Here is a 27,885-nt window from a genome sequence, read left to right as displayed (position 1 = left end):
TTGTGGGTCCTCCGACCTCACATTGAGAATCACTTAAATGTTGCTGTTGGTAGCCTATGTCAGGTTTTGCTGTTGTTTGTAAAGATTAAATCTAATTCTTGAATTTTTATGAAATTGGAATTTTCATATTTGTATTGTTTTGTACTGAAATTATCTTCTATGGATAATTAATTCCAACTAATTAATACATGAAATAAATAATTTTGTAATCTACGAAGAAGTTCTTGCCTTTTTTTCACCTTTTTTGGGGTAAATTCCTCAGTAGCCTACTACAAATCTGACCTGATTTTATTAATAAGCTGCCCCCTTCCCGGACTCAACTATCTTGTTAAATAGGTATGTTGCATTTTGTAAGAAATTAAACAGTCTATACTGTGCTGTTGTAGTTTGGATTTTACTGTAGACGCTATAATATAATAACTACCTAATTATAGTTCATAATTAAATCAGCATGATGGTATTCAAAATGATGTTTTGTAGTATTGTGGTCTTGTGGCGACACCCATTCATTAAATGGTACAGTCCCGTTAGTCACAGACGGATTCCCCCGTCCTGTCTCTTGAGCAGTGTTGCCATGTCCGCCTATTATACGCGACTTTGGGCTAGTTTTTCTGCAAAGTGGCTTGTAAATATTGGTAGTTGGGTTTTTTGGGGCTTGTGTAGTTGCTTATTTTGGACTTAATGTTGTTTAAACCAGTGGTTCTGAAACATTTTCATGTCAAAGACCCCCAGATTCATATATATTTGTCTGCAGAGTCACAGACCCCCCCATCTGAATATATATTTGTGCCAGCCCAGGGCCCAGCACCCCCCCCCCCCCATACAAGATTTGTGCTGTTAAAATGTTTCAAAAATATTCAAATTTTTTCACATTCTCTCCAATTTTTTTTCTTCTAAATAGCAGATTACAAGCTCTGTCTCTGTGAGCTTGATGCATAGGTTTAAAGTGCTATGTGAAGCTTCTTTTGGGCTTGTTTTAATAGACCTGGTTGCTTAATGCTCTCGCAAAATCTGGCAACGCTGCCCCCCTCCTGTATCTTGAGCAGTCGGTAGTGCGTTGGTGGTGGACCAAAGAACCCAAAGCGGACAACGAGAATGACCATCATGTGGATTATTCACAGATTGCTGTAAACTGGCTGTAAAATGATTTTTGGCCAGTTAGCCATTTTACTGGCAGCATGGGGTAAGTTTGACTTTTCAAAAGTAACCCTTTTCATTCTTGCGAAAACAGCGGACGACGTGCAACAGGTTAATCCAATATGCGCTATTGACTGCATGCCAAAATATACAGTAGGCTACTAGCAGTGGTGTAAAGTGACTAAGTACATTTACTCAAGTACTGTACAACTTAAGTACAATTTTGAGGTATATTATTTACTTTACTGGCCTATTTCCAATTTTCAGTAGCCTACTTTTACTTCTACTCATCTCAGAGGCAAATATTGTACTTTTACTCCACTACAATTATTTGAAAACTGTAGTTAGGCTACTAGTTACTTTGTAGAGTTTGATTATTATTACAAAACATGATACATTAACCACTGCAGCCCTATACATTTCGACCATTTGAAAATAGCCGATGGCGATGCATTGTGAGCTTGTAGATCTGCTATTTTCAAAAGATCTTTATACATTTTTATACACTTGAAAACTTGTGAAATGGGACATTCTGCAATAATGAGTAGGCTACTTTCTACTTGTAAAAGAAAACAGAGTATTTCTACATTGCAGTGTTGATACTTTTACTTAAGTAAACATTTTGAGTACTTTTTCCACTGGTGGTATTATTTTATACTATATATGAATGAAGTGAAGAGGTAGCCAATGATCAGTGATACAATTACTATTAAAACACCCATTAGGCTACACTTTTTCAAATGTGGAGACTATTTGTTCTTCTTATCAGAGTTTTCAGGCAAATGAGTCAATGCGAAGGAATGTATAAGCAGGGAAATGTGTGTCTGCTGTTCAGGAAATGTGACAGCTTAGTCTAAGAGGAAAAGTCTGTGTTCAGGAAACATGGAGTGTCCTGTGGCACAGCTTTGACCAGACGACTAATATATATCCAATCTGGAGAGGTTAATCCACATGTTCATAGAATTGAAATACTATCATTATTGTATTGTTTACTTATCTTGTTTAAGAACAATTATGAAAACACAATGAAATGATAATTTTGAAAGACTTTTAGAAAATGCAAAAAGCTTTCAGGTGAATGATTAGCTAGCAAATGCAAAACTTTGTTGCTTTGCTCCACCTTCCCTAACTCCATCTCACCCTTAACTGATGGGGTTCAGCACATAACGGTTTTCTTTAAATCTCTAACAGTTAATTGGCTGTCCACACCCAGCTGGAAGAGATGAAATCATCTTATTGGCTGGTTTTATGTCTAGTCACCTCCCCCTCTCGGGACAAGGGGAGAATTTCTGTAAAGCTATAACAACAATGGGTAGACCCCCTGATCAAGAAGACAAAGAAGACGACAGTTGCCCTGTGACGGAGTTTAGGGGCGTTTTATATCCATACACATGCACAGTAACATTATTACGCTTACTCACAACTTTTATACTACACTCTTCTAATTTCCCTGACCCTTCTAATGTCATCCTGCCATCCACTCAGAAAACAACCTGTTGTGTATTACACAACTTGATCCTCATCTGGGATCAAGATAAGCCTCAGAATAAAAAGTTTTAAAACTTTCACAAGAACACTTACTAGCACCTTGAGTCAATGTAGCACGGATGGAAATGAGTGGACTAATTGTTAGCCTTCGTAGTAAATTCCTCAGTGTTATCCATTTGTAACCCCTGAGTGTGCAAATGGAACCAATCCATTTGGTTCCATTTGCACAATCTCAGAGTTACATTAACACTGAGGATGTTACTGTGTTGGTGTAATAGAAATAGGACCTATGGAAATTATGAAAAGGGGCAATTTTTTGTTACATGCAATCATTTACCCATACAGTGCACTTGGTCAGATTGGTCTTAAAAGTAGAGGGCTAGTGGGCTTGTCATTGTTGTGATTTCCTCCCTTCTGGGAAATGTTTAGATGTGGTTCTTGCCCCACCCAGGCCTAATATCACTGGCTACAGTGCAGAGTGCATCCACAATGCCTCTCACAGCTCCCTTTATAATGACAACCCCCTACCTCTCCACAAACCTCCCCAGCCCCCCCCACGCACAGAGGAATTTCACCTCTGTGACCCCAGTACTGAACAAGAGGAGCCCCCCATCTCTGTTCTTGCCTCTAGGCTTGTTTCGATATTGCTCATGTCAGCTGTTTATTAGGTCTAATCTCCTCTCATGAATCAGCCTCAAACACATGCACATTCGCACACATGCACATGCACTCAGAGCACCTGGTGCTTCACACAGTCTACTCTTCTGCTTGGTTTTAACTGGACACATGTTGATCAGAAGTTGAACACAGGACAGCCAGATGGGCAAGTTGTAATTGTATATTTTTTCCCTAGAATTACCCTCATACTGGTATCGTTATACTGGTAATCATCACCTGCAGCTGTTTTACTTACTGGTGTTCCCTCCAAATGTCCCCATATTTCACCTCTGTTTGTTTGGTGTGTTTGTGTTTCAGTCTGTGTGTGTGATGGTGTGCAGGTTACAGTGCGGGAGGACAAGCGATGGGCTATGCTCTTCCAGTCGGTGGTCCTCCAGTGTCAGTACCACACTGCCTCCACCCAGACCCCAGTGGTGCAGTGGTGGTACAAGTCCTACTGCCGCGACCGCACAAGAGACTCCTTCACTTTTCCTGAAAGTCTGGGGGCCCGTGTGTCAGATCTGGGTCCCACATCCCATCTGGAGTGCTCTGACAGCACCCGCACAGTTCGTGTTGTGGCCTCTGGACAGGGACCCTCCATAACGCTGTCTGAACACTACAAAGGCAGAGATATCTCCATTATAAACAGTAATGTGGTGATTCCTATACATTATTTGAATATGTTGAATTGAATATTGTCATATGTCCTACTTAGGTTGTTGAGGTCCCTGTTCACTGCTTACTGTCTTGTTCAGGATTACTGGTGGCCACTACTATGTGTGATTCATCCCTCAGTAGGACTCAAAGCTGATTGTGCTGTGGGTTTCCTGTTCCTTTAATGGTTCTCTTTTGTCCTTGTCTCACAATAGACTGGCTACTATGAAAATATCGCAGTCCCCTGTTCCCTTATTCATTTATTTTCATGACTATACTGCTTTTACAGCACACTCCTTATCAAAACCAAACACCTGCCTTTCATTAAAGTACATCAATAGAACACACCACCTTCAACAATGCCCCTGCTGTCATCATTAATTACATTAGGAAGTAAAGATGTGTTGACGCTCTTAACTCACTATGGATTGTAAAACATGTCACCCCCTAGTGATATACAGAACACATTTAGCCCCAAAAAGCTAGCAGTATTCAGATATTTACAATACTAACTATTGGTACGAATGCCAGATGACTGACAGAAATGTTAAGAGCTATTCCAATTTACTTTACTTTTTAGTTCTCTTCCATTGACACCAAAGTAAACTTCAGAAGGAACGTCAGACCTAAATGTTGTCTAATCTATTTAGTTAGGTGGGAAGAGCTGGGCACACTACATTTTCACAGCAGACATTTTAATAAGTCTCATAGATGATAAACCTGGCTGAAGGTACTAATAACATTAATTCTGTGTCCGTTTCATTATTTCATGTTTCATTCAAGTGTTTCTGTGTATCAACACTAAATTTGTTGAACTTGAGTTGTCTATGCTGTAGTCTCTCAAGCCAGTCTTTCTTTTCCACAATCTTCAGTGCTCCAGAGAATCTATTTTGGCAATGAAATATACCCAGAATTTATGTTATTACCTTCAGCTGCATTTACCATCTATTGCAAGTCCAAATGTCTGCTCTGAATATAGGTTCTATCCAGGGTGCTGACATGTTTTATGATCATTATCTGTGCATGCTCTCAAGTCATTTGACCTTTTGTTACCTTTCCCTGTGCAGAAGCAGACTTGCGGATCGGAGAGTTACAATGGGGAGATAGCGGAGTGTACTTCTGTAAAGTTGTCATTGCCAATGACCTGGAGGGGAAGAATGAAGCCCAGGTGGAGTTACTTGTGCTTGGTACGTCCCTACTGCCTTCATACCAAAAGCTCATTAACACCCAGCACCAGAAACCTCATGATGCAAATGACGCAAACATTGAAAGAATACAATTCAGCTCCTCTGAATATGTATTCGGCTCTTATTTGATTACACAGTATGGACACTTGGAAATTGGAATACTACCATTCAAGCTAAAAGAGATGCAAATAAACAAACAAACAAACAAACAAACAAGTCAGGGGGCAGCTTTGGGTATTCTCTTTTTATTGGTTTGTAACGCTATTGTGAATGCACTTTTTGTCTCCTGCATTCCAAAAGGACCATACACAAGCTTCCGTGGAGACAGCCAAGTGGTAATGGTCTCTTTACATGCTCCTGATCCTCTGTTAGAGGCTCTATTGTTTGCCCAAGCCTACACTTTTACTGGATCCCACTTTTGGTACAACTTAGTCAGTTAGATACAATGTAAAATTTGTGAAGATAGAGGGACTACTAGGATCACAAGCTGAGTCGCACAGACATTGTGTGTATTTGGTTTATGTTTGCTCATTACATTGTTTGTTGTTGATTAATGATTATACACGACTCCTAAAAAGTAGGTCAGTGTTTCGGTACGAGCAGCCTGTGTTTTAGCATATACTACTGTAATTGCAATATCTTCATCTACTGACTCATGCCAGAGAGAAGTTCTGTGTGTAGGCTATTGTTGTCGGAACCACAAGCCACTTCTTAAGCTGTTACTATAGCAACATTCCCTTTTTTTTCCTGAAGGGGCTAAACTTCTAAAGCATGTGTTCAATGGTGTGGACATGTAGGCTAAAGAGACAGAAGCAGACAGAAGTAGGCTTGACAGTGACCCCAAACATACCAGAATAAGGCCATTGCCCAAACACATTTTCTTTCTGTGTGAGCACTGGAAACTTGCCTGTATCTGTAACAGTGCCATGTTGCACTAAAGAGTGCTCATGTATATGCCCTCCGCTAATCTCTTTATAATCAGCTCACAGGAGAGAGAGAAGCCATGGGGCATTGAAATGAAAGGAACATCAGATTGTCTATGTATTTAGCTGGAAGCTAAAAAGCTGGAAAGTCAGACAATATTAACACCTTTCTCAAATCTCAAAAGATGTTTTCTTTCATCAAAATCAAGCTTCAAGTCTCTCTTGGTCTTATTCCCTCCCTTTCATTTTTCTTCCTTTGTACCACTCTATCCCCACTTTCTTCCAGAATCTCGTTGTCCACTCCCTCCTCTATTCATTCCTTACCGTTTAATGGTCTCTTTCCATCTCTCACTACCACCCTTCTTCTCAGGGTTGCATATCTTCTGCTGTCTCTCAGGTTACTGAGTATATTACTCAGCGTTGTGGTATTTAGATGAGTTTGCCGGCCAGCACAGCTAGATGCCTTGTGTGCACACTTTTATCAGAAGGGGAGGTTATGCTATCCATGGTAACTGCCTACTCAGCACAGGCTGTAGCCTGACTGCCTATAGTCTTCGACTGTAGTCAGACAACTCAGACGGTGAGGCTGAGGCTTACCATAATAACAGCCTCCAGAGACCTCACACCAGCACATACTGAAAACACAGAACACCTGTTGTTAACTACACATACATATTAACAATCTGAGTGTACCCATCAAATCACCTGTTGCAGACGAAATTAATGTTATTTTCCCTGGGCCATGAGAATGAGCAGCTGAGTACTGTGTGCCTGTTGTTTGATAGTGTAAAACCACATTTGTTTTTCCTGATATTCTTTTTAGTCCAGTTTACCTGACCATCCAACGCTTTCTATGTAAATCAACGCAGATTTCTCTTAAATATTTGCTCTTTTGGTCCTTCTATCTCTATTACTGCTTATTTACTATAGCTCTTATAATAAACACAAAGGGTCATTGTCTCCTGATGATATGACCCTGCCTTGATGAGTACTGGTAAATTGGTGCCCTAGATTTCACTATTACACTTTGCGCTCCATTTTCCCTAGCCCCCTCTTTGTGCTTTTAAACTCCCACACTTTCTCTTGCAACCCCTCCAGGCTCCACCTATAACCCATCCCAATTTTAATGAATTTATACTGTATACAATGTGTGCATTTATGCACAATTGTGCATGTACTTTACTGGTTGGAACCGTTGTGCATGTTTAATGTGATCAGTGAGTGAGACACATGTTTGTGTACCACTTTGCAGAAATGTTGCACCACTGGGCCCCTGCTAAAATTAAAAGTGTAATGAGTTTGGCATTTGAACTCTGAACCATGACTTTTGAGAGTTGTGTTTATGGTCATAGGTTAGTATTTTGAGGCCTATTTCTCAGAATCTCTCAGTCGCATCAGAAATTAGGAGCATGGACTCTGGACAGCACAATGTATTCATGTCAATGCAAAACATCCTGCGCTAAATTTGCGCAGGACTTAAAAGTCAGGGACATGGAGTACGATATCACGCATACAGCATGTACCATGTCTCTCTTACACCTCTGTGGCTGTATATTTAGTCTGCACTTGCAACCTTAGTTGATACACTCAGGGTTAGATTTTCTGGGGATGAAATCCCTGCCTCTGCTTTTGATATTCATTTTTATCGCTGGTGGAGATATGCTTTTTCCCTGCTGGTCAGATTAAATTAAATACATGCACTTCCTTTTGGGAAATGTAGTTTGCCTGATATGTTTGATATTTAAATTTGACAATATTATCAAATAATTGCTTTTTCAAAAATTGCGTCGTGAGGAATACTACGAAGTATTTAGGTCGTGATTGAACAAAAGTCCCCCCCTCTGTTTTTTTGTTTTTTTTACAAATCAAACCCTGATTATACTGTTTTAAGCATAATCTTTTTTTCTGATTGTCCCATGACTTTGTTGGAGGCTGATGAGATAATGTTCGTGGGCCCTGTTTATTCGTTTTATTGCATGAGCCATTAATCAGTCACTCCGACTCCATATTTGCCACACCTTTTTCTCTTGCTTTTCGGCTTCCTTTTCCAGCCCTCACTTTTGCTCTCCCTCTCTCTGCAGGTAGGACAGGTGAGCAGAACGATCTCCTACCTGAGTTTGATGTGGAGATTATGCCAGGTATGGCACCTCACCTGTACCTCTGGCTCCTTCACTGGCACCTTCTGGCTTAGCTAATGCCCTCTGTTTTGCTCCTTAACTATCCAATCAAAATGCACTTTTACTAACAAATCGAGATGAAACAAGTTTTCGATTCTCTGTGCTCAGTGAGCCAATCTTAAATATGTACTGTACATGTGTACAGTCATGTGCATAAGATTACTGCCTTGACTACAGATGGTGTAGTTAAGTGTTGCTTCTTTTATACCACGTACCCCTGCCGGCAGGATTGAATCTCATCTGAGACCTTTATTCTGTTTCACTGATGCTCCATATCATCTTGGCTTTCTGCTTATTTTTTAATTAGTTTCTCTCACTGCTAAATGTTGACTACTATACTGTAAGTGAAAACAATACATGCAGCCAACACCATGTATGTTTTAAACACCTACAATTTTAAACATACATGTAGTTTTCTGTGTGACACACATTCTACAGGATGTGTGTGTTCACTTGGCAAGGAGTTGATTGGACTATTATTTGTCATTTTTGGCCACACCCAAAGGAAGTGTGTCATTATGGTCAAGAGATGCTTGAAAGACAGGAAGGTGGATAAGAATGGAAGTCTAACCACAACTGATAGAGTTCCCTAGAGGTTTCCTAAAGATTACTATGTTTAATGACGTTATGTCTCTCTAACGGACAGAGGAAATTAGTTTGGTTCTAAATACCTTATCGAGGGTGCAGTCACACTGAATTTTGATTCTGCCTATGCGGGCGGATTCTGCCTATGCGGGCGGATTCTGCCAATGCTTTTCAATAGGAACGGAGCGGTTTGTTGCCATTCGAGGTTTTCCGTGAAAAAACGCTCCGTTCCCATTGAAAAGCTTTGGCAGAATCCGCCCGCATAGGCAGAATGAACGTTCGGTGTGACCGCACCCTAAAGGCTCTTTTTTTCAGTCAGCGATGGCTTCAGAGGCTGCCTCACAGAAAGTGATGTAATTTGCAAATGCTACTCTTCTCCACTGTTTCTGGAAATTATATGTTGCACAATTGTGTTGTAGTTTCTGTAGAACACTCAGAAATGGTACCATTACTTGTAATTTGGTCATTTTGTACTCTACTTTAAAACAACAACGAACTTATCTTGCTTATCTGTTAAGACTGAGTGCTTGTGCGTGCAGAGGGTGTATTTGTTTATCTCTCTGTGTGTATTCCAGAGTGGGTGTTCGTGGGGTCTGTGGTGCTGGGCAGCATCCTGTTCCTGTTGTTGGTGGGGATCTGTTGGTGCCAGTGTTGTCCACACTCGTGCTGCTGTTACATCAGCTGCTGCTGCTGCCCTGACACCTGCTGCTGCCCACGACACTGTGAGTAATGTGCACTAGTATGTGATGTACTTGAAAACGGTAGCTACTACTAGGCCCGTTGCAATTATTACATAATCGCCTAATCGCAATTATTTGACTAACTTTGTAGCCACTTTCTCCATTGATGACCCTGTAGTGTAGGAGTGCCAGAAAGGGCAAGATTGCTATAAATTACTCCATACACCTTGAGTAACATATTACAAGTCTTCCGAAGCCACTGTGAGTGGACAAGACCAACTACTTTTTAGTAAAGTGTTTGATTTCCGCTCCATTAGTGAAGCTGTCCCAACAGTAATGCTAAATGTATACCTAGATGTGTGCCAGTGTTGTGAAAATAGCTGATCTACAGGGCCTGAACACATCATGATGAAAAACATTGTAGGTCAGCTATTGTAGGTGCGCGACATTGACATGCAGCTAATTATGAATTGGGTTTAATTTAAAGGCAGTCGTCTATTTGATAAATATAATTTCTCATCATTTTCTCAGTATATGAGGCAGGGAAGATGGCAAAGAGTGGCCTGCCACCCCAGGTTCCCATGTATCCCTACTACATTCCTATGGGTTCCACTATGATCCCCATGGCTCCTTCATCCCATATGGAACCTAAAATGGTCTCCCTCCCCTCAGTAGAAAATAATCTGCCTGGAGGTAAGTACTATGAACAATGTTCATGAACCCCACACATACAGTACAGTGCAGTAGCACTAGGCATTGAGAGTGAGATAAACCTGCAACATTTCCTTTCAGCAACACTGAGTTGACTAACCCTCATTTAATTCTCTGTAATCCATTCATCACCCTCTATTTTGTCCCTAACTTGAATGGAGTAGTAGTATAATTGACAAGTGTTGGCAACATCAATGTGCATGTTCTGTGTGTGTGTGTGTGTGTGTGTGTGTGTGTGTGTGTGTGTGTGTGTGTGTGTGTGTGTGTGTGTGTGTGTGTGTGTGTGTGTGTGTGTGTGTGTGTGTGTGTGTGTGTGTGTGTGTGTGTGTGTGTGTGTGTGTGTGTGTGTGTGTGTGTGTTTGTGTGTTGCTGCCTGTTTGTTTTGTTTGGTTGTGGGTTAGCTGTTTGTTTTGTATGATTGTTCATGTCTGTAGCCCACGGTGGCTATTTGCAAGTGTGTCTGCCCTGCATGTTGATGTTCTGGCATGTGTGAATGTGCACGTGTCCACGTCCACAGTGCGCAGTGGGTATCGACTCCAGGCCAATCAAGGCCAGGACTCAATGAAAGTTCTGTACTACATAGAGAAGGAGCTGGCTCAGTTTCCCTCTGCCAAGGTGGCTGCACCTAAATGTAAGCCTGTAATCAGTTGGCACGTTTCTGTGATCTGTGTGTATGTGTGAGTGTTTGTGTTTTTAGCTTAAATGTCTTTGTTTTCAATGTTTGGTGTAGACAAAGCATGTCAAATCTTCATCTCATTCTCACATGCTCCATCTCACTTTTAAACTATCACAATAACTAACCCCACAGGCCCTTCACACAGGACATGCATAGATGGCAAGTGCCATTGACATCAATGAAGATTTGTGCATACGTTTTGCGCTCTGGTGTCGTGAGTGCAGCGCATCTCCACTGTCTGCCGCTCCACTCAAAGTTCAACCAAATTCAACTTTGACTCCAGCTGCTGATCTTTCAACACATGGCTAATAGCTAGAGAGAGTGGATGACACTGAATGGACCAACTTTGCAAACGCAAGGTCCCTGTGTTGTACCAGTCAAACACTGAGGACTACTGTGATTTAAATAGGCTAAATATAAATTTGCACACAAAACATCAGTTTTAAATCTGGGCTACCATGTTTGTAACAAATAAGCACTCCTACATATCTGCTTTACCGGGCAGCAGCACTAGCTCGCTGAGTTAGCCAGGTATTTCTTGTTCTTGCGACTTCGCTCTCTACTTGCGTTGACCATAGTAGCAAAGTTGCCCCCATGCATGTCCTGTGTGTGAATGGCACAATGTCATGTTCTGTTTTTTATCCTCAGTCAAACACAGTAAACTTTTCTCGCTTTGGATGTAATTTTCAGTAAACTATAATCAGTGCTCTGCTCACACAATAATGCGCTCATAGTCATCCCAAACCTCAAACTGTCTAATGTGGCTGCTACTATCTATCTACTATATTGTTACTCTAAACATCTGTTTTTTAAAGCTGACCTTGCATAGTTTTGACAGTGGTAAAAACGACCACTAAATGAATAGGATCATATTATCATACTCATGAATTAACTCACTAGTGGTCAGCGTATGTTAAAGTAGATTTGTATTAATGTAGAAACTGCATAACCCTTAATACACCACTGTGACAATGTTTTACTGTGAGCCTTATTTTGAAAGCCGTTAATGGCCTCCAGAGTGACATGTCTATCCCAACAGCCAGTAGCCTATCAGAGCTGAGCTCTCTTCACGATGGAGGGAATACAGATTTCAAGCAGACCTATCAGACTGTCCAGATGAAGGCGCTCCCGCCCATTCCAGATCTTGATGACCAGACAGTGCTGAGAGCACCGTTAACTCAGGGTCGCAGGCACAGGAGGGACAGGGACAACCACTCAGAGGATGAGCAAGACAGCAGGTACAATGTTCAACAAGTATAAATCAAATGCACCATCAACTGTAAAATGTGACACAATTTGTGACATTTATTTCAGAGAATCCGTTATTTTAGGTGAGTGACGACATGGTCGCATGTTAAAGTATCAATTAGGTTTCATGCTGTCTCCTGTTGGACCAGGTGGAACCCTCGCTCTGAACACCTGCAGAGGAAGACACTGAGCAGCAGGGGGCGCACTGGCTCTCTGGATGAGCTGGAGGAATTTGCCCAGTCCTACGGCAGCCGTGCTCGCCGATGCGAACCCCGAACACAGGACTACGACCGCAATCACCCGGGTGGCAGCCCCCCACGTCGTTTCTATGGTGACGAGGATGATGGCTGGCATCGCCGCAGCCCTTCTCCTTTGCCACAGAAGCGGAGGGGCACGTGGGACAATGACCGCCCCTCCCGTCCCTCCCGCCACCGCGCTCAGAGAGGGTTGGGCTATGATGATGCCTTGCTCAACAGCGCGCTGGAAAGCAAGGCGAGGGGGCGGGGAGGGGACAGGGGTGGTAGGAGGGATGACGAGGACAGTGACACTCCCTCCAGGGGAAGTTCTAGAGGCAAGGGCAAGGGCAGTGACTGTTACCACAGCCGGTCACCTAGCAACCGTCTCGAGGACGAAGACTCTTTGCCTCCATACTCAGAGCGCGAAGTGGAGAGACATCGAAGGTTTGACCAACAGCAAACAGAACGTTACCGCACGGTAGAACCACAAAGTGAACAGTACAGGACCACTGATCCAGCCATGAGGCCTTTCTCTTACACCCGCCCACCCCAGGGAATATCACACACTTTGCAGGGGGGCAGAGAGGACTGGGACAGGAACAGAAACATGGTGAGTTACTTGTAGTTGCAAAGAGTACATCCTTGCTCTTACAATGAGCTTACAATGAGCACCACAAATCTTCCAACACAAACTAAACGTAAACTGTTATACTGTTGGCCAGCGTATATGCTGTACATAATCTGCATGTCTCTATTTTGACAATGGGGTAATGTACTCTCAGTATATAACTGACGAGTCAAGTCTTACACTGTACACACTCATACACAAGTATTCTAATTAATAGTTTTCTTTTTTAAATCATTATTAGGTAGCTGTAAGTTCTTTATGCTTCACAAGCACAAAATATGTTGTCAAGTGTTAATGTCGTTGCCAGATATCAGTCCAAAGTGCTTCATTTCAATCAAACCACATATTCAAAAAACATTTGTGATTTGCTCTCTAAAATCATCATCACCATAACTACTAACAGACCTGCATGATTTTGTTTTATTTTTTTATTTTTTATTATTATAACCAAAATGCCTCAGTGACCAGGCATGACTAACCCAGCATGAACAGCATGAATGCAAGGTTTCTAATGTATGGCTCCTGCATCTATTTCCTTAACAGAGCACAGCACTGAGCAGAGATTCTCTCATAGTGTGACACTGTCAGCGTTCAAGCCTTGGTCCATACTGCACTGCCCATGTTGTGAATCTCACACCACTCTTTTAAACCACTCTGTTCCTAAGCAGGAGGGACTAACTGTTCTACCAGCAGTCACATGATGTGTGGGTCATCTCATTAAAATAACAGCACTGACAAACAATGGAATTGGATGTAAAATCAGGAGAAATGGAAAGAGCATCATGTGCAGTAGTTTGTTTTAATATAGGTTATATTAATACAGTTTATGGTTGTGTTTGTGTGTGTGAATGCATATGTACATGCCATGCATTATACTTGAGTAATTAAGCACATATGTAGCCTACAAATGGTATGTAAATGTGTGTGTGTGTGTGTGTGTGTGTGTGTGTGTGTGTGTGTGTGTGTGTGTGTGTGTGTGTGTGTGTGTGTGTGTGTGTGTGTGTGTGTGTGTGTGTGTGTGTGTGTGTGTGTGTGTGTGTGTGTGTGTGTGTGTGTGCACGCCTGCGTGCACATGTGTTCCATATTTTACTATCTTTGTGGGGAGTAAACCCACAAATATACTCCTGTTCCGTGCTGCAATTCGGCAGTGTGCAGGTGTATTCTTTTATTATTGATGGGGATTAAACCAGAAAAGATTGACATTGTAGGGATTTATTCTGGAAAAGGGTAAATTTTATGGTTGGAAAATATTTCTATAGGGTTACAATTCTGAAAATATTTCATGGTTAAGGTTAGGATTATTTTTTGTGTTTAGCGATGGGGATTTTGAGGTAACAGTTGAAGTTACTTTGGGCCAGCAGGTTAAGTAAAAATGGTATTTCAAATGAAAAGTTGGTATTCCCACAAAGATAGTAAAGTGTGTGTGTGTGTGTGTGTGTGTGTGTGTGTGTGTGTGTGTGTGTGTGTGTGTGTGTGTGTGTGTGTGTGTGTGTGTGTGTGTGTGTGTGTGTGTGTGTGTGTGTGTGTGTGTGTGTGTGTGTGTGTGTGTGTGTGTTGGGGGGTGAATTCAGTGGATGTACTTGTGCCAATACTTTTGCTGTATATTTATCATGTTAATTCTGCCAATTTAAGGATGTTTATACATGCCTTGTGCTGCCTTGTGTTGAATACACTACGTATGAATAGGTAGCGGCCACTGTGGATGTAAAGTTTTGTATTTTTCACTATACACACTTAAAATATGTTTTCTCAAAGTGCTGCAACTCAGGTTCACTTTGTTGGTGTGTGCATATGTTTATGTCTTTTGTAAATGTATTATGTATTTTAACTTACATTTTTACTGCAAACTTCAATTGCACTGTTACATGAACTACCCTAGCCCAAGGTTGTATAAACTGGCCTCTAGGCTAAGTGATGGGCTATGAGACTGTGCCATAGGATATTGCTATATAACTATTTTTACGTCACTGATTTTGATATAAAACACCTATTGTCTGACAGAGATTGTGACTGTGTGTGGTTAATGTCTGATAATGTGTGTGATAACATTGTGTGCTTTGGATAAATTTGTGTTTTCCTTATCACTGCTTATCAAACATACACAGCTAAATACACACCGGTGTTGCTCACAACCTTCATCTAAAGTAAACTACTCAGTGTGCACACTTGTGTTAAGTACAACATGTATATGAATCTAAAGCCTGATTTATGCTTATAGTTGTGTGCCAGTGTCGTGGACCAAAAATAGCCAGCGGTTACAATTTTGCATCGCAATGCATTGTGAGCTTTCAAATCGGCTATTTCCTGTTGCGTGACACTACACACAACCAACTTTATATCTGGGGTATATGTAAAGATTTAGAAAATACGTGGGCTATTGTAAATTTCAGAGCTTACTATAAAATATGTGTTAGTATAGAATAGTATATAGTAAGACAAAAGTTAGGGGCAAAAGAATGGAAGACATCCATGACAAAATATGCAAACATAAAGTATAAGATAACAGGACACAGGATATAAAAGGTGCATCCTTCCCACATACTGACATCACAATACCAGGAAGGAAATTAGATTCTGGAACCTCGTAAAGGTTCAGAATGAATCAGAATGGGTAACATTATGAGGCATTTTCAAGTGCAGCCTGTTCAGCTGAGAGGAGTGCTTGAGTTCAGCTCTGGCAAGCATGTTTTGCATAAATAGTAAAGCTGCAGATGTAAACAACCACACATGACACAAAGACCACAAAAGCTTGTTTAAGGATACTTATCCCAGGACTGAACTTTATATTGAATCTGTCTATCAGGGTGAATGAACACCATCTTTTTAGACTAGGTGACCTTCACCTTCTCTGAACAATGTCTAGTGGCCTTCTCTTTCAATTCATATTCAAATCCCTCTGGATGCAGTTTCGTGCGACTGCGAGCCTACTGGCAAAGACAAAGACAAGAAATCTTGGTCTAGATGTAAATTTTATACACAAAATAATCAGTGCTACAAGTGCTACATACATAGTAGGCTAGGCTATGTTATTGCATTCTTTCATTTTTGTTTTAGGTCCATTAACAATAAACGCACTGTTCTGTTACACATTGGTTCTCAAAGTGGGGTTCGGGGACCCCCAGGGGTCCTTGGGGGGATTCCAGGGGGTCCCCAGCAAAATATAGCATCACAATAATTTTAACCTTTTATACTTTAGCAATTCAAAAATAGCAGATATACAAGCTCATAGCGCGGCACAAAATCTTGAAAATGTGTGCAAACCTTTGAATATATATATTTTTAAAGCAAACATTTGTAACTCAAATCATTGCTTCTGGGGGTTCCTGGAACAAAACATTTTCAGATGGGGGTCTGCGGCCAAATACATATCATTTTTGGGGGTCCTTGACATGAAAAAGTTTGAGAACCAGCTGAACCACTGCTGTTACAGATTATGCAAAAATCACAAAGGGATTATTACAGTCCCATCTAGTGTTCAGTGTATTATGTGACAGTCGAGCCAGGCGCTCTGTTTGCACCTGTTACGAGGCGGGGTTAGTGATGTCACCTGAAGCTGGGGGATGGGGACTAGTCGATTCCACGGGCCTGAGGGGAAAGTTGTCCTGCCAACAACAGGTGGAAATTTACTCGTCTCTCGGACGGTGCATGGCATTTTTCGGACCTTAAATGATATTGTCTTGAGAGTGTAGAGAGAGTATGCACTATGCCGAGTGGAACCTGTGCAAAGCGTCGGTGTAAAGGTTCACGATATTGGGTGGAAATCGGCAAACCTTAGGTTATAGTTTAGTGAGACGCGCTTCCGCGTCGCCATGAAGAACGAGATGGGAAGAAATGTGATATTGGTGGCGCTTCTACTTGGTTACCTGCCTAAAGGTAAGGCTTTTTACCGGTGTTGGAAAACACTTTTTTTTTTTTTACTCAAGTAAAAGTAATCAATACTGCAATGCAGAAATACTCAGTTAGCCTACTGGTAAAAGTCTGGAATTCAAAATGTACTTGAGTAAAAGTACAAAAGTATTGGTATTATCAAAATGTACTTAAAGCACCAAAAGTAGAAAATACTTATTATGCAGAATGTCCCCAATTCACAAGTTTTCAAATGTATAGAAATCCTTTAAAAATAGCAGATCTACAAGATCACAATGTCGAGCTTGTATATTGGCTATTTTCAAATGGCCGAAATGTATAGCCTATAGGGCTGAAGTGGCTAATGTATGTTATGTAATAATAATCAAAATCCACTAAGTAACTAGTAACTAACTAAAGTTGTCAAATAATTGTAGTGGAGTAAAAAAGTTCAATATTTGCCTGAGATGTAGTGGAATAGAAATAAAAGTACAGAAAATAGGAAATACTCCAGTAAAGTAAAAAAAAATCAAAATTGTACTTAAGTACAGTACTTGAGTAAATGTAGCCTACTTAGTTACTTAGTTACACCACTGCTAAAAAATACAACATGAGTATCTGTTAAATGCTTACACCGAGAGGTATGGGTTCAAGAAGACGAGCAAAAATGGTGAAAGTATGTCTGCAAGTTAATCATTACAACAGGCTGTAAACAATACAAGGCCGGCGATGTGCCACGTGACCCAGTATTGGCTAATGGTTATTGAAGAATACTAACAACATAATAATAATAATCATCATCATATGGCAGCCAATAGCCTAGGCCTATAACATTTTTATAAACTATAAACATGCTGGAATGCTTTAGAGCTTATTGCTTATTGTATTGACCCTGATGATTGACAGCTACAATTACATGTATAACAATGATATACTAATGTGTGTGGGAGTAGTTTTACTTGTGGGATACTACAGTTCGTTGTTCTTTAATACCAGTCTGGTCAGATTCCTATCTATCATTAAAAAGAAAACAATAACACTTTGGCACCTGCAAGTAGCAATAGCAATAGGGACGTTTGAATTATCTGAAAATATATAGGCAGCTGTTTACATTACCCCCCCCCCCCCCCCCTTATTTCCATTAGAGGTGTTCTCCATCCAGGTGATTGTTCCCCAGACAGAGAGGAGCACATTCCTCTTTGCCTCAGTGATCATCCGCTGTGATTACTCCACCTCAGCTAACCAGCAAGATGTCCTGGTGACCTGGCGATACAAATCCTTTTGTAAAGACCCTGTGCTGGAGTTCTACTCCACAGGTAAGGCTATACTGTACATACAGGGTGATGGATTTGGGGGTGGGGGGGGGGGCAGGGTTTGCTTTCCAACTGTTGCAGTTGGACGGAGGGAGTGATGCTGTCTAGTTTCTGATTCCTTCCCAGCCTCGTACACACTCCGTCCCTGGAGTGACACCAGACATACGCACCCCCACACTCACTAATGCGTAATGCGTAGGCCATAGCTGAGTGGATATAGAGAGGCCATCTGGGAAACTGACGGTCCCTGGTTCACCACCCCGGTGTGTGTCGAAGTGTCCTTGAGCAGGACACCTGACTGCTCCCTGGGTGTTGCGCTTGAACGTGCGCCCACTACTCCTAAATAGCTAGGATGGATTAAATGCAGAGGACACACAAATATACGTTACAAATACCCCAAGGACTGGGGACCATATTATTATTGTTATTATACTGTAATACATGCATCCACACATACTGTAATTGAGAACATTCTGAAAGACTGGGTATGTGTTATCAACTATTTATTGTAAGTAACACAAGACTTTAACAGCCAATGACATTTACAGCTGGGCAGACATGTTAATGCTTTGATGGATTTTGGGCTGTTTTAGTGTTAATCACCATCTAACTCAGCCACTTAAGAGCCAGTTACAATCTACTTTTAGCCTTGGTTGTTTTATGAATGAGGACACTGGGGAACACAAATGTTCATAGTATTAACGGTGAACATTCCTGTCAGTTCTGTCAGAAACACTCATTATCACACGTGCATACACACGTAAGCTAATTATTAGTTAGTTACACTATTGCAGTACATTTAATTCAGCATGTATAAATATCTGCTAACTTCTTTGCAACCTTCACTCAGTCAAGTCAGTCTCATATTGTTGCTGTCAGGCAGAAAACGTTCTTTTTTTTGGGGTGTGCTTTTTACCCCTTGTCACAGAAGTGACAACGTATTTGTTTGTTGTCACTGCTGTTGTATCCTACTGACTCCTGCCAGTGAGGAGCCCCCACCGGGAGGATGTAGAGCTTTCGTCCTACTCCTCTCACCCATCACCCCCTGCTGACAGGTGCTGCCCCTGCCCAGGTGGAGAGATATCACCCTCCCCGCCTGGCTTCCCTCCCCGCCTGGCTTCCCTCCCCTGAACACGGGGTCTACTAACTGTGTTCGTAGATGCTTGATAAAGCTGGAATGCAACACGGTGGATTTGAACCCACAACCTGCGCGGTGGTGGGCAGGCACTTTGCCACTGCGCCACCCGAGCGACCCAACTGTGTATGTTTTTTTAATAAATTAATGCCCTACTTCATCATACTACAGTGTCACACAAAAGTAGCAAAAATAGACAGATTTCCAAGCTCACAACGTGTCGTGATGCACTTGTTGTGAACTTGTAGATCTGCTATATGTTTTAAATATGTTTTAAAAGAAACGAAATTGAATCAATGAAAAGTATTAACAAGAACATGCGAGTAAATAATAACAACATTGAATCCATTGGAATACAGGTCATTTTTTCAATTTCCTGAAAAGTAACAGTTATCATACACAGTTTCCACCCGACAGCAACAATATGCACTCTGCAAGGTCATCTGGAGCAGCAGGACAAGCTTCAGGACCAGGCTTACGAAAACACTGAAAGAGTGTAGTTTATGCTTTTGTTTACTATCTCTATTTTTAGTATGCTTATTACTATGCTACAATACTATAGAATAGTGATTCTACATTAACATGAGCTCATTTTAAACTTGCGACGGCACCAGGCGGCAAAGAAGCTCCGTTGGATATGAAGCCATTAAGCCAATAAATAAGAAAGTGCTTTTCAGCACTGCAGTTCTCATTAATGGCCTACAAGGTGTCGTCGTTTCCCCCCTGCTTGGCTGCAGAAGAATTACCACACCATTGATCACAATAGCAATTTGACCGGACTTTACACTTGATTTTATTTCCTTAGTAATCATTGTCATAAATACTTAATGCTTTCAGTTGCTTTTACAAAATTATATTGTTATGTATCCTTGACATTTAGTGATTATACGGAAGTCCTGGAGCTTTTATAGTGGGTTTCTGGTGTATACAGTACATGCGTATCTTAGACTATACTACTGGATGGATGATAACTAGTTGGAACATCATAATGTAGTGTGGGAAATTATATTGTTGATGACTTTGACAAAATCTACAATTTCTGCTTGCGTAACATTTAAATTACTTGTGCTTTGTAAGTAATTTTGATCAAAAGGGTTAGATAAAATGCTGTTTTGTGCACTGAAATTTCTTAATTTAGTAAAGTTTTAATTTAATAACACCTTTCATACAAAACAATGCAGCCCAGGCTCCACGGTTGCCTCACAGCAAGAAGGTCCCTGGTTCAAACCCACGCACGGTGGCCTTTCTGGGTGGAGTTTGCATGTTCTCCCTGTGTTTGTGTTGGGTTTCCTCCGCTCTGGGTACTCCGGTTTTCCCATATCAAAAGAGATGCATGCTAGGTACTGCCAGTGCTCTTGAGCAAAGTCCTGGCAATACAAGTCTGGGACAATAAAGTAAAATCATTAATCATCATTAATGTGCCTCACATAAAGAACAAGAATGGTAAACAAACATAGACAAACTGTTAATGATAAGCAATGATAAACTAAATTGATATAAATAAATAAATAAATCAAGTTAAGAATATACAAAAAAGATAATAAATAAAATGATGAAATAAGAGACAATAAAAGTAAAAAGTGACAAATAATAAAATAAGTTTATTTAAAATTCCCAAAAATGCAATGTTCTGACATCTGACATTTAGGTCGTTTCAGACGGGGAGCGGTTGACGTGCCATAGTAATTTGCGCGAGAGGCGGGCGATTATTTGGGACCTGTGGAGAAGTTGAGGGGCGTAGAGGCAAGCGGGCGCGGTTCTGTGAAATTCTCGTGCTCGTTTGTGCCCACGCCTGCGGGCGGCAAGAGCTGGATTGTGGTCATCTCTTTTTTCCCCCGCACGCGCAGGAGGTCAAAACCACAATGATCGCGGTGCGATCCCCGCTGATCCGAGCGAGAATGCCAGCGTCAACCGCTCCCCGTCTGAAACGACCTTTAGTCAGTGACTGAAGGCTCCTCTAAACCAGTGGTCCTCAAACATTTTCATGTCAAGGACCCCTAAATTGATATGTATTTGGCTGAAAAGATTTTGTGCCCCCAATAAAAGGAGATTTGTGTGTTAGTTTTCACAATTTCTATCTACAAGCTCACAATTTGTCATCGTGTGGTTGTAGATCAGCTATTTTTGAATAGCCGAAGTATAAAATAGAGTTATACTGATTTTGCCATTTAATTATTTTTGCTTGGGACCGCCTGGAACCCCCTCAACGACCCCTGGGGGTTCCTGGACCCCACTTTTAGAACCACTGCTCTAACCTGGCTTATGTGGTCATATATTTGTATGAAGTGTAAATGGTCTTTGCGCAATGTGAGATGTTAACAATTTATAATATCAATATTTCTCATCATCCTCTGTTCTCCCTCTGAAGCCTATCAGGCTTCTCTGCAACTGGGTCAGGACCCAGCCAATGACTGCCCAGACCGCCAGCGTACAGTTCGCACCGTGATCCAGAAGAGGGGAAATAATGAGGCCATGTTGGGTGCGGAGTATCGGGAGCGCAAGATAACCGTTCAAAACAGTGAGGGTTTTTTTCTTCCTTGGATTAGATTCACAATCACTATCTATTCTATTCTTATCTCCAACTCCCTGTCTGTCAACTATTTGTCATCAAGCCACTATTTACAATCTCATCAAACATTTATCTTTAACACTTTAACTCTTTAACATTTTGATGACAATCATTTGTGATTCATTACAGTATAGAGTAAAGAAGTCCTGACGTCACTCGTTCATCCCCTGGTTCGTAAAGTAATTTCTCTATGGAGAATAACATTGGGTCATCTTAGAATCGTCTCATATAAGAATTGTGGTCCAAAAATAAACAAACTGTCTCGGCGATATTGTCAGGGAGGAGGTTCTGTATCGTTTATGATAGTCAGTCACTTATATTTGATAGTCTGTTTCTGGCGAAAATGTAACTAATTCGGCGGAAGTAACATTATCGTTTTCTCACCGTCAGTTGATGCTTCATATCCATAAGAGTCAAACCGCCGGGATCATTTGTTTATTTTTGGAACACAGTTCTTATTTGACGCGATATTAAAGATATCTATTCAGAACGGGGGTGGAAAATCGCAAACCAGGTAGGATGTGTAAATTACGTCAGACTTCGGTGCTCTATAAGGAATGAATATACACGCCTACAGTGAGACACAAACAGAGAAAAGTTATATATGGCCCTTAAATATATGGAAAAGTAACTTCAAGAACATCCATAGTGGTAAAACCGTTTTTGTGTTTTCTGTTTTTGAAATGTTTCCATATCGTCAACAGAGGCTGATTTAGTCATTACTGAGGTAATGTGGTGGGATAACGGCGTGTATTACTGCTCCATTGATGCTCCCGGTGACACTACAGGAGACTCGGATCGTGAAGTCAAGCTCATTGTTTACCGTAAGTTAGGCATACAACAAGTGGATAGAGTTGTAACTTGGCAGTCTTTGTAATCTAATAATTTACTGCACTGCTAGTGAACAGATTTGAACTGTGTTTTTTTAAATGAATTATTCCTGGCCTGTTGAATGCCCTTGTATAGTGACCCGTGACCTCAAATACTGTTCCAGATTGGCTGACTGTCTTGTTCATCATCATTGGTGCCTTGATGCTGATCATGCTGTTTTGCATATGCTGCTGCCAGTGTTGCCCACAAAAGTGCTGCTGCTATGTCCGCTGTCCCTGTTGCCCACAGACATGCTGCTGCCCAGAGAAAGGTAATACAGTCGTATTTTAAACCCGCCCATAAACATCGACCCTCTGGGTGGGTAGGTGAGAGGTCAATGGACTGCCTATCTGCTTAGTGTGGTGGATAACCAACACTCGCCCCTGAGTGTCGGTCAAAAGACAATAAAAGGACCTCTGAATGGTTCTGTTGATGTTTAATAATAACTTGGGTTGATACAGTTTTTTGGGGTTTGTGTATGTGGTTTTATAGGAATAAAAAGGAAAACAAACCAAAACACATTGTAAACATCAACTTAATAGCCTGAAATATTAGTAAAGGCTACAATAAACATAACCTGAACCTACTAATACGCTATGTCTAGTTGGATAATAATAATACATTATACAAGTTATACATGCAAAGTTATAATACAGCTACAATACATTCCAATACTAAATACTGACTTGAACAGCTACAGTATGTGTAATAGAGGGACTCATTAGTGCCATCTGATGAATTTAGCTGCACATTACACCTTTGATCCAAGTCTCCGTTCTCTCCATCAATCCTCGGAAAAGACACAAATGAGGGGAAAAGGATGCAATTAAGAGTAAGGCTGTATCCGAATAGAATTGAATTAGTCTAATAAGATTCAGGATTTTAATGCCAATACTTGACAATTCCTTTGACACACTCGGTCGTCTTTATGACAAAGTAGCCTACATTTAATTGGGATTTAGACCATTTTGCATAGTCAACTTTGAGCTTTGATGTAAAATCAATACATCTGGAAAGGCAACTACATATGATGGTAGACTAGATTGCATCAGACTGGGTGCAGATTGTGTGTACTGTAGTATAGTTCTGTAGCGCAGTGGTTCCCAAACTAGGGGTCAGGCCCCCAAATGATTGCGGCCTGAAAAGTTGCTGTGACTGTATCGCAACACTACTGTAGTCAGCAGGAGATTATTAATGACTCGCCTACTGCTACGGAGGTTGAAAGAGAACACAAGAGTACACCAAAATGTTTACATTGTTCTTCGTGCGCAGGGTTTTCATTTCATAAATATGAAGTGTTGCCAAAATCTTGCATTTAATCCATGTCCGTTTGTTTTCTTTGACCAGCGTCTCTCAAAACTGGTCAGATTTCAAAATAAGACCCACTTTTATTTATTACACTATTGGAAACGTAATAATAATTAATATGATTAGTCAACACATCTGAGTACCTGTTCCATGGACTGAGATTGTGCCACCGTGACACCAAATTGCGGTGTTCATTGTTCATAATTGCACTATTGTACTTGCATACATGGACAAGGTTTTATTTTGAAGTCTACTTGCTGCAAGTCTACTACGCAGCAGTAGGTGAAACTAACTTGACGCTAATGGGAAGAAATTAACAGGCAAAAAAACACAAAAAAACTGACTGCTCAAATCAAATGATCTCTGTCGACTGAGGGGTCTCCGACTGACTACTTGAATCGTCGATTTTCAGGGGCAGCCCTAAATAAGAGATATGAGATGCACCCCCTTGTTCATGTTGGTGTCCCTATCATGCTATCAGCCAAGCTGACACCTTTTCTCCACTTGCTCCAGCGGTGATGCAGCATCGAATGATACGAGATGCTCAGAAGGCCATGGCACCATGGCTCCATGGACAACCCATCTATGCTCCCATTGGTTCCAACCCCTCCTCCCATGGCAACCCAGTACTATACTCAGGTACAGGTGACATTCTTTCTTTACACTGTTGTTTTAAGGTGAGTGGCAGGCCTCTGCCCTCAGTCGTATTTTCTTTTATTCAGGCAGACAACATAAATGTATGCTTTGTGAGTCAACCGACGTGTTGTCTACCTACCGGACGAAAGTGACGTCAAAACAACAAAAATGTGTCCTTGTGACCTTTGCAAATGGACAAATGTAACAATTTATAACGTTATATTCAATTCCTGGCAACATTTTCTGGCAATACTATCGGCGAGCGGCAGACGGTATGAATGCTCAAAACTTGTGAAACACGTGTCGTTCGACACTTGTAGCTCGAAGCACAAATTGACCTTAATGGGAAAGATCAGTTAGCATATTGATGGTATGCAATTTTGTCATATACCTGCAAGGACAAGTATCCAGAAGTAAAGGTCTTAACACCACTATCTATCAGCATACTTTATGGAGATGCTTGTCCCAGTTATAGTTAAGAGTATATCCATTAGATCTCCATGCTGTCGTTTTTTATATGAAATAAACCATTTCACTCGCTGTCGTTCCAGGCTCATTTTCAGACTACCCCTCTAAGCAGAACTATGCCATGGGTCCTATGGGCCCAATGGGTCCTATGGGCCCGGCACCCATGATGACCCACCACCTGCAGCAGGCCCCTCCCCCACCACCACACGCTTTTCACAGCAACGGCAGCGCACATGGCAGTTTCCAAGGTACTAATCAGGTACTGGACTACCTGGAGAACCAAGTGAGGGGAATGGATGCCGGGGCACCTATGATGCATCCCCACAATGCACAGCACCTGCCCCAATTACAACCTCATCCTCAGCCCACTTCCCAGGCAGTGCCCTTTACTGCAGGGCCTCCTAGCATGCTGTCAGCCCTGGACGAGATGGGGGTGAGAGGATTAGAAAGAAGGGTAATAACCCTGCCACCTATCGTCCAACGGGCACCCAGCTTTTCCTCACGCAGGGGGCCCAGAGAAGGAGAGGGGACCAGGGGGGGCCACCGCATGTCGAACCATTCCAGCGGAAGCTCCAGTCGCACCGTTGGTGGAGGGGCTCGCCACCGCGACAGCCACGGGAGTAGAGATCCCTCCTCACCCCGCCGGGGGATCCTGCGAGGCTACAGTGACGACTCTGACTGGGAGAGCCGAGGAGGAGCAGGAAGAGGTGGGGCGGGTGGGGGAGGAGGGAGAAATGAGAGGGGGAGGAAAAGCGGCGGGTCTGCACCACGCTCCCGTAGCCGCGATGACCTGATGGACGAACTGCGCCGTTCTGCACCGAGACGGGACAGGAGCTATACACCCCCACAACGTCGACGAGGGTCCTGGAGCTCTGATGAAGAGGATAGCAGGAGAGGAGCAGGACGAAAAGGGAAAGGGAAGGACTGGCCAGAAAAACCTCCCAGTTACTCTCTGGAGATCCAGCCTGGACACCACAGCGGTAGAAGGAACTACGATCGCCTTTCTGTAAGACCTACTACACATGAGTACATGAGTTGATCTTGCACAAATACACTGACATACTGTCCAGTAAATCTGAATGTGTTTTGTATGTGTCTTCTTTGTTTTTTGCTTCTCTCTCTCTGCCACACTTTATTACTTGTCTGTTTCGGTGTGTCTCTCTTCCTCATTTACTTGCTTTTGACTTTTGTCTGTTGCTTTCTCTTGTAGGATAGAAGCTCCCGTAGTGGAACCAGCGTAGTCATCTGAAGCCTTTTCTGTGTTTTCTTCCACTTGGTGAAAATGAAGACGGACAATAGGTACTTTGAATTCATACCATGAAATTCATAATAAGGATATAAATTTGCGTTGAAATATGTGTTGAACATTTCTGAAGGACTAATATGGTTATGTGTACTACTACTACACTATTATGTAATTGGTTCTTTTCGCAGTTTAATGAAGCATGCTCCTATTTTGGAATAATTCATGCAAGTTTTCTCGATGCTTGTCTGACTTGTACCAACATAGTGTAATTTTTCATGTTAAGTGTTTTGTCTGGTGGGGGAATAGTGTGTTCTGTGTTATTTGTGCTGTGAGAGTCTTTGCGTGGTTACTTTTGTACAGTACTTCACTTTTTTATTTTTACAAGTAGCAAGTATCAACTATTTTAAGACGGTATGAAGTTTGTCATTTCTCAGAGGGAAAGACACCAGTCAGATAAATGAAGTATGTGTAGAATTATGTATATATATATGTATACAGTATGTGCCCACACATGCATGTGGGCAGAAATGTATTTTTTTCTAAATTGTATTATTTTTTAGTTTTTTTTAGATCATTAATGTTTTTATATCATGAATCATAACAGCAATTAAAGGCAATCCTAATTTGAGAGGATTGGCAATATTCAGATGCTCTTGAACAACTGCTATTTAACTTTTTATTTCAATTGGGGTTTGTTTTTTGTAATTGGAATAATAGGGAAAATGTATTGTCAGGAAATGTGTACTGTACATTTTCAATAAACGTGTAGATAAACATGCAATCTTTATATTAAATATTTTTATTAGGGAAAAGAAGTACAGAGGTACAGGTGTACATTTGTATTCCCTTTTTCTCCCCCCCCCTCTTCTCTATACATGGAGAAACAATAATGATTTAAAAGAAAAGAAGAAAGAAACGACAGCAAACTGAGCAACAATAGCAAAGTAATTAGCAGTATCCGTGTGTGTCGTACTTTGGGTGTATTAGACGACAGTTATTGCATAGTATGAGGATTTAGACTTACAATGTTAATAATAAACATGCATTCTTGTGATTTTATCTTTTATTAGGGACGATTCAGAAAGAGCTGTGTTTATTGCTTCCTAAAAAAGCTAGGCAGATCTGATCATTCACGTAATAAACCTTTTTCATGGCAGCCATATTGACCTGAAATAGTTGGGTAAACATTAATGTTATCAATGATGCTGGTCCGTTCCATTTAGTGTAGCAGAGCCTTTCCAGTGAGCCAACATACACAATAGCAGCACCCTGACTGTGTTTGACTTGAATGGAATGCAAAGCACGTAGTATCATTGGCAACACCTGTGTTTACCCTACTATTTTATGTCAAAAAGGCTGCTATGAAAAGGGTCTATTGTAAATTTAACATAACCTTTCCTCAGCATTCCACAGTTTTCACAAACTCCCTCACACATACTATAATATCTAAACATATACCACACAGGCACCTGACACTTTGCATTAAGACTGCACACAAACATTCACA

The 27,885-nt window shown here is 41.3% G+C and overlaps 2 protein-coding genes across 4 annotated transcripts; both read left to right on the top strand.

Moving 5' to 3' along the window:
• Window positions 1-1,061: 1,061 nt before the first annotated feature.
• On the top strand, window positions 1,062-14,991 carry LOC308073713 (immunoglobulin-like domain-containing receptor 2). 3 transcript variants are annotated; one of them, XM_080412794.1, is made up of 10 exons: window positions 1,062-1,183; window positions 3,601-3,930; window positions 5,004-5,123; window positions 8,128-8,184; window positions 9,384-9,530; window positions 10,020-10,181; window positions 10,717-10,830; window positions 11,915-12,113; window positions 12,273-12,969; window positions 13,531-14,991. In XM_080412794.1, exons 1-10 carry the CDS (start codon window positions 1,144-1,146, stop codon window positions 13,564-13,566), a joined length of 1,902 nt encoding a protein of 633 aa, XP_080268920.1. In that variant the 5' UTR covers window positions 1,062-1,143; the 3' UTR covers window positions 13,567-14,991. The 3 variants fall into 3 exon arrangements, with proteins under 3 accessions (XP_080268920.1, XP_080268921.1, XP_080268922.1); XM_080412795.1 differs by lacking the exon at window positions 8,128-8,184; XM_080412796.1 differs by lacking the exon at window positions 10,717-10,830.
• A 1,562-nt stretch (window positions 14,992-16,553) lies between these two features.
• On the top strand, window positions 16,554-27,154 carry LOC308073463 (immunoglobulin-like domain-containing receptor 1). Its single transcript, XM_080412385.1, has 8 exons — window positions 16,554-16,860; window positions 17,979-18,149; window positions 21,650-21,799; window positions 22,555-22,674; window positions 22,845-22,991; window positions 24,542-24,667; window positions 25,216-26,138; window positions 26,343-27,154. The coding sequence occupies exons 1-8, from the start codon at window positions 16,797-16,799 to the stop codon at window positions 26,379-26,381; spliced, it is 1,740 nt and encodes a 579-aa protein (XP_080268511.1). The 5' UTR covers window positions 16,554-16,796; the 3' UTR covers window positions 26,382-27,154.
• The last annotated feature ends 731 nt before the right edge of the window (window positions 27,155-27,885 follow it).

The sequence above is a fragment of the Gymnoscopelus braueri genome, assembly GCF_963280865.1.
Source record: "Gymnoscopelus braueri genome assembly, chromosome: 18".
NCBI classification, from domain to species: domain Eukaryota; kingdom Metazoa; phylum Chordata; class Actinopteri; order Myctophiformes; family Myctophidae; genus Gymnoscopelus; species Gymnoscopelus braueri.
Note: the sequence above shows the minus strand (reverse complement) of the source record. Positions and strands in the feature narration are given on the sequence as shown.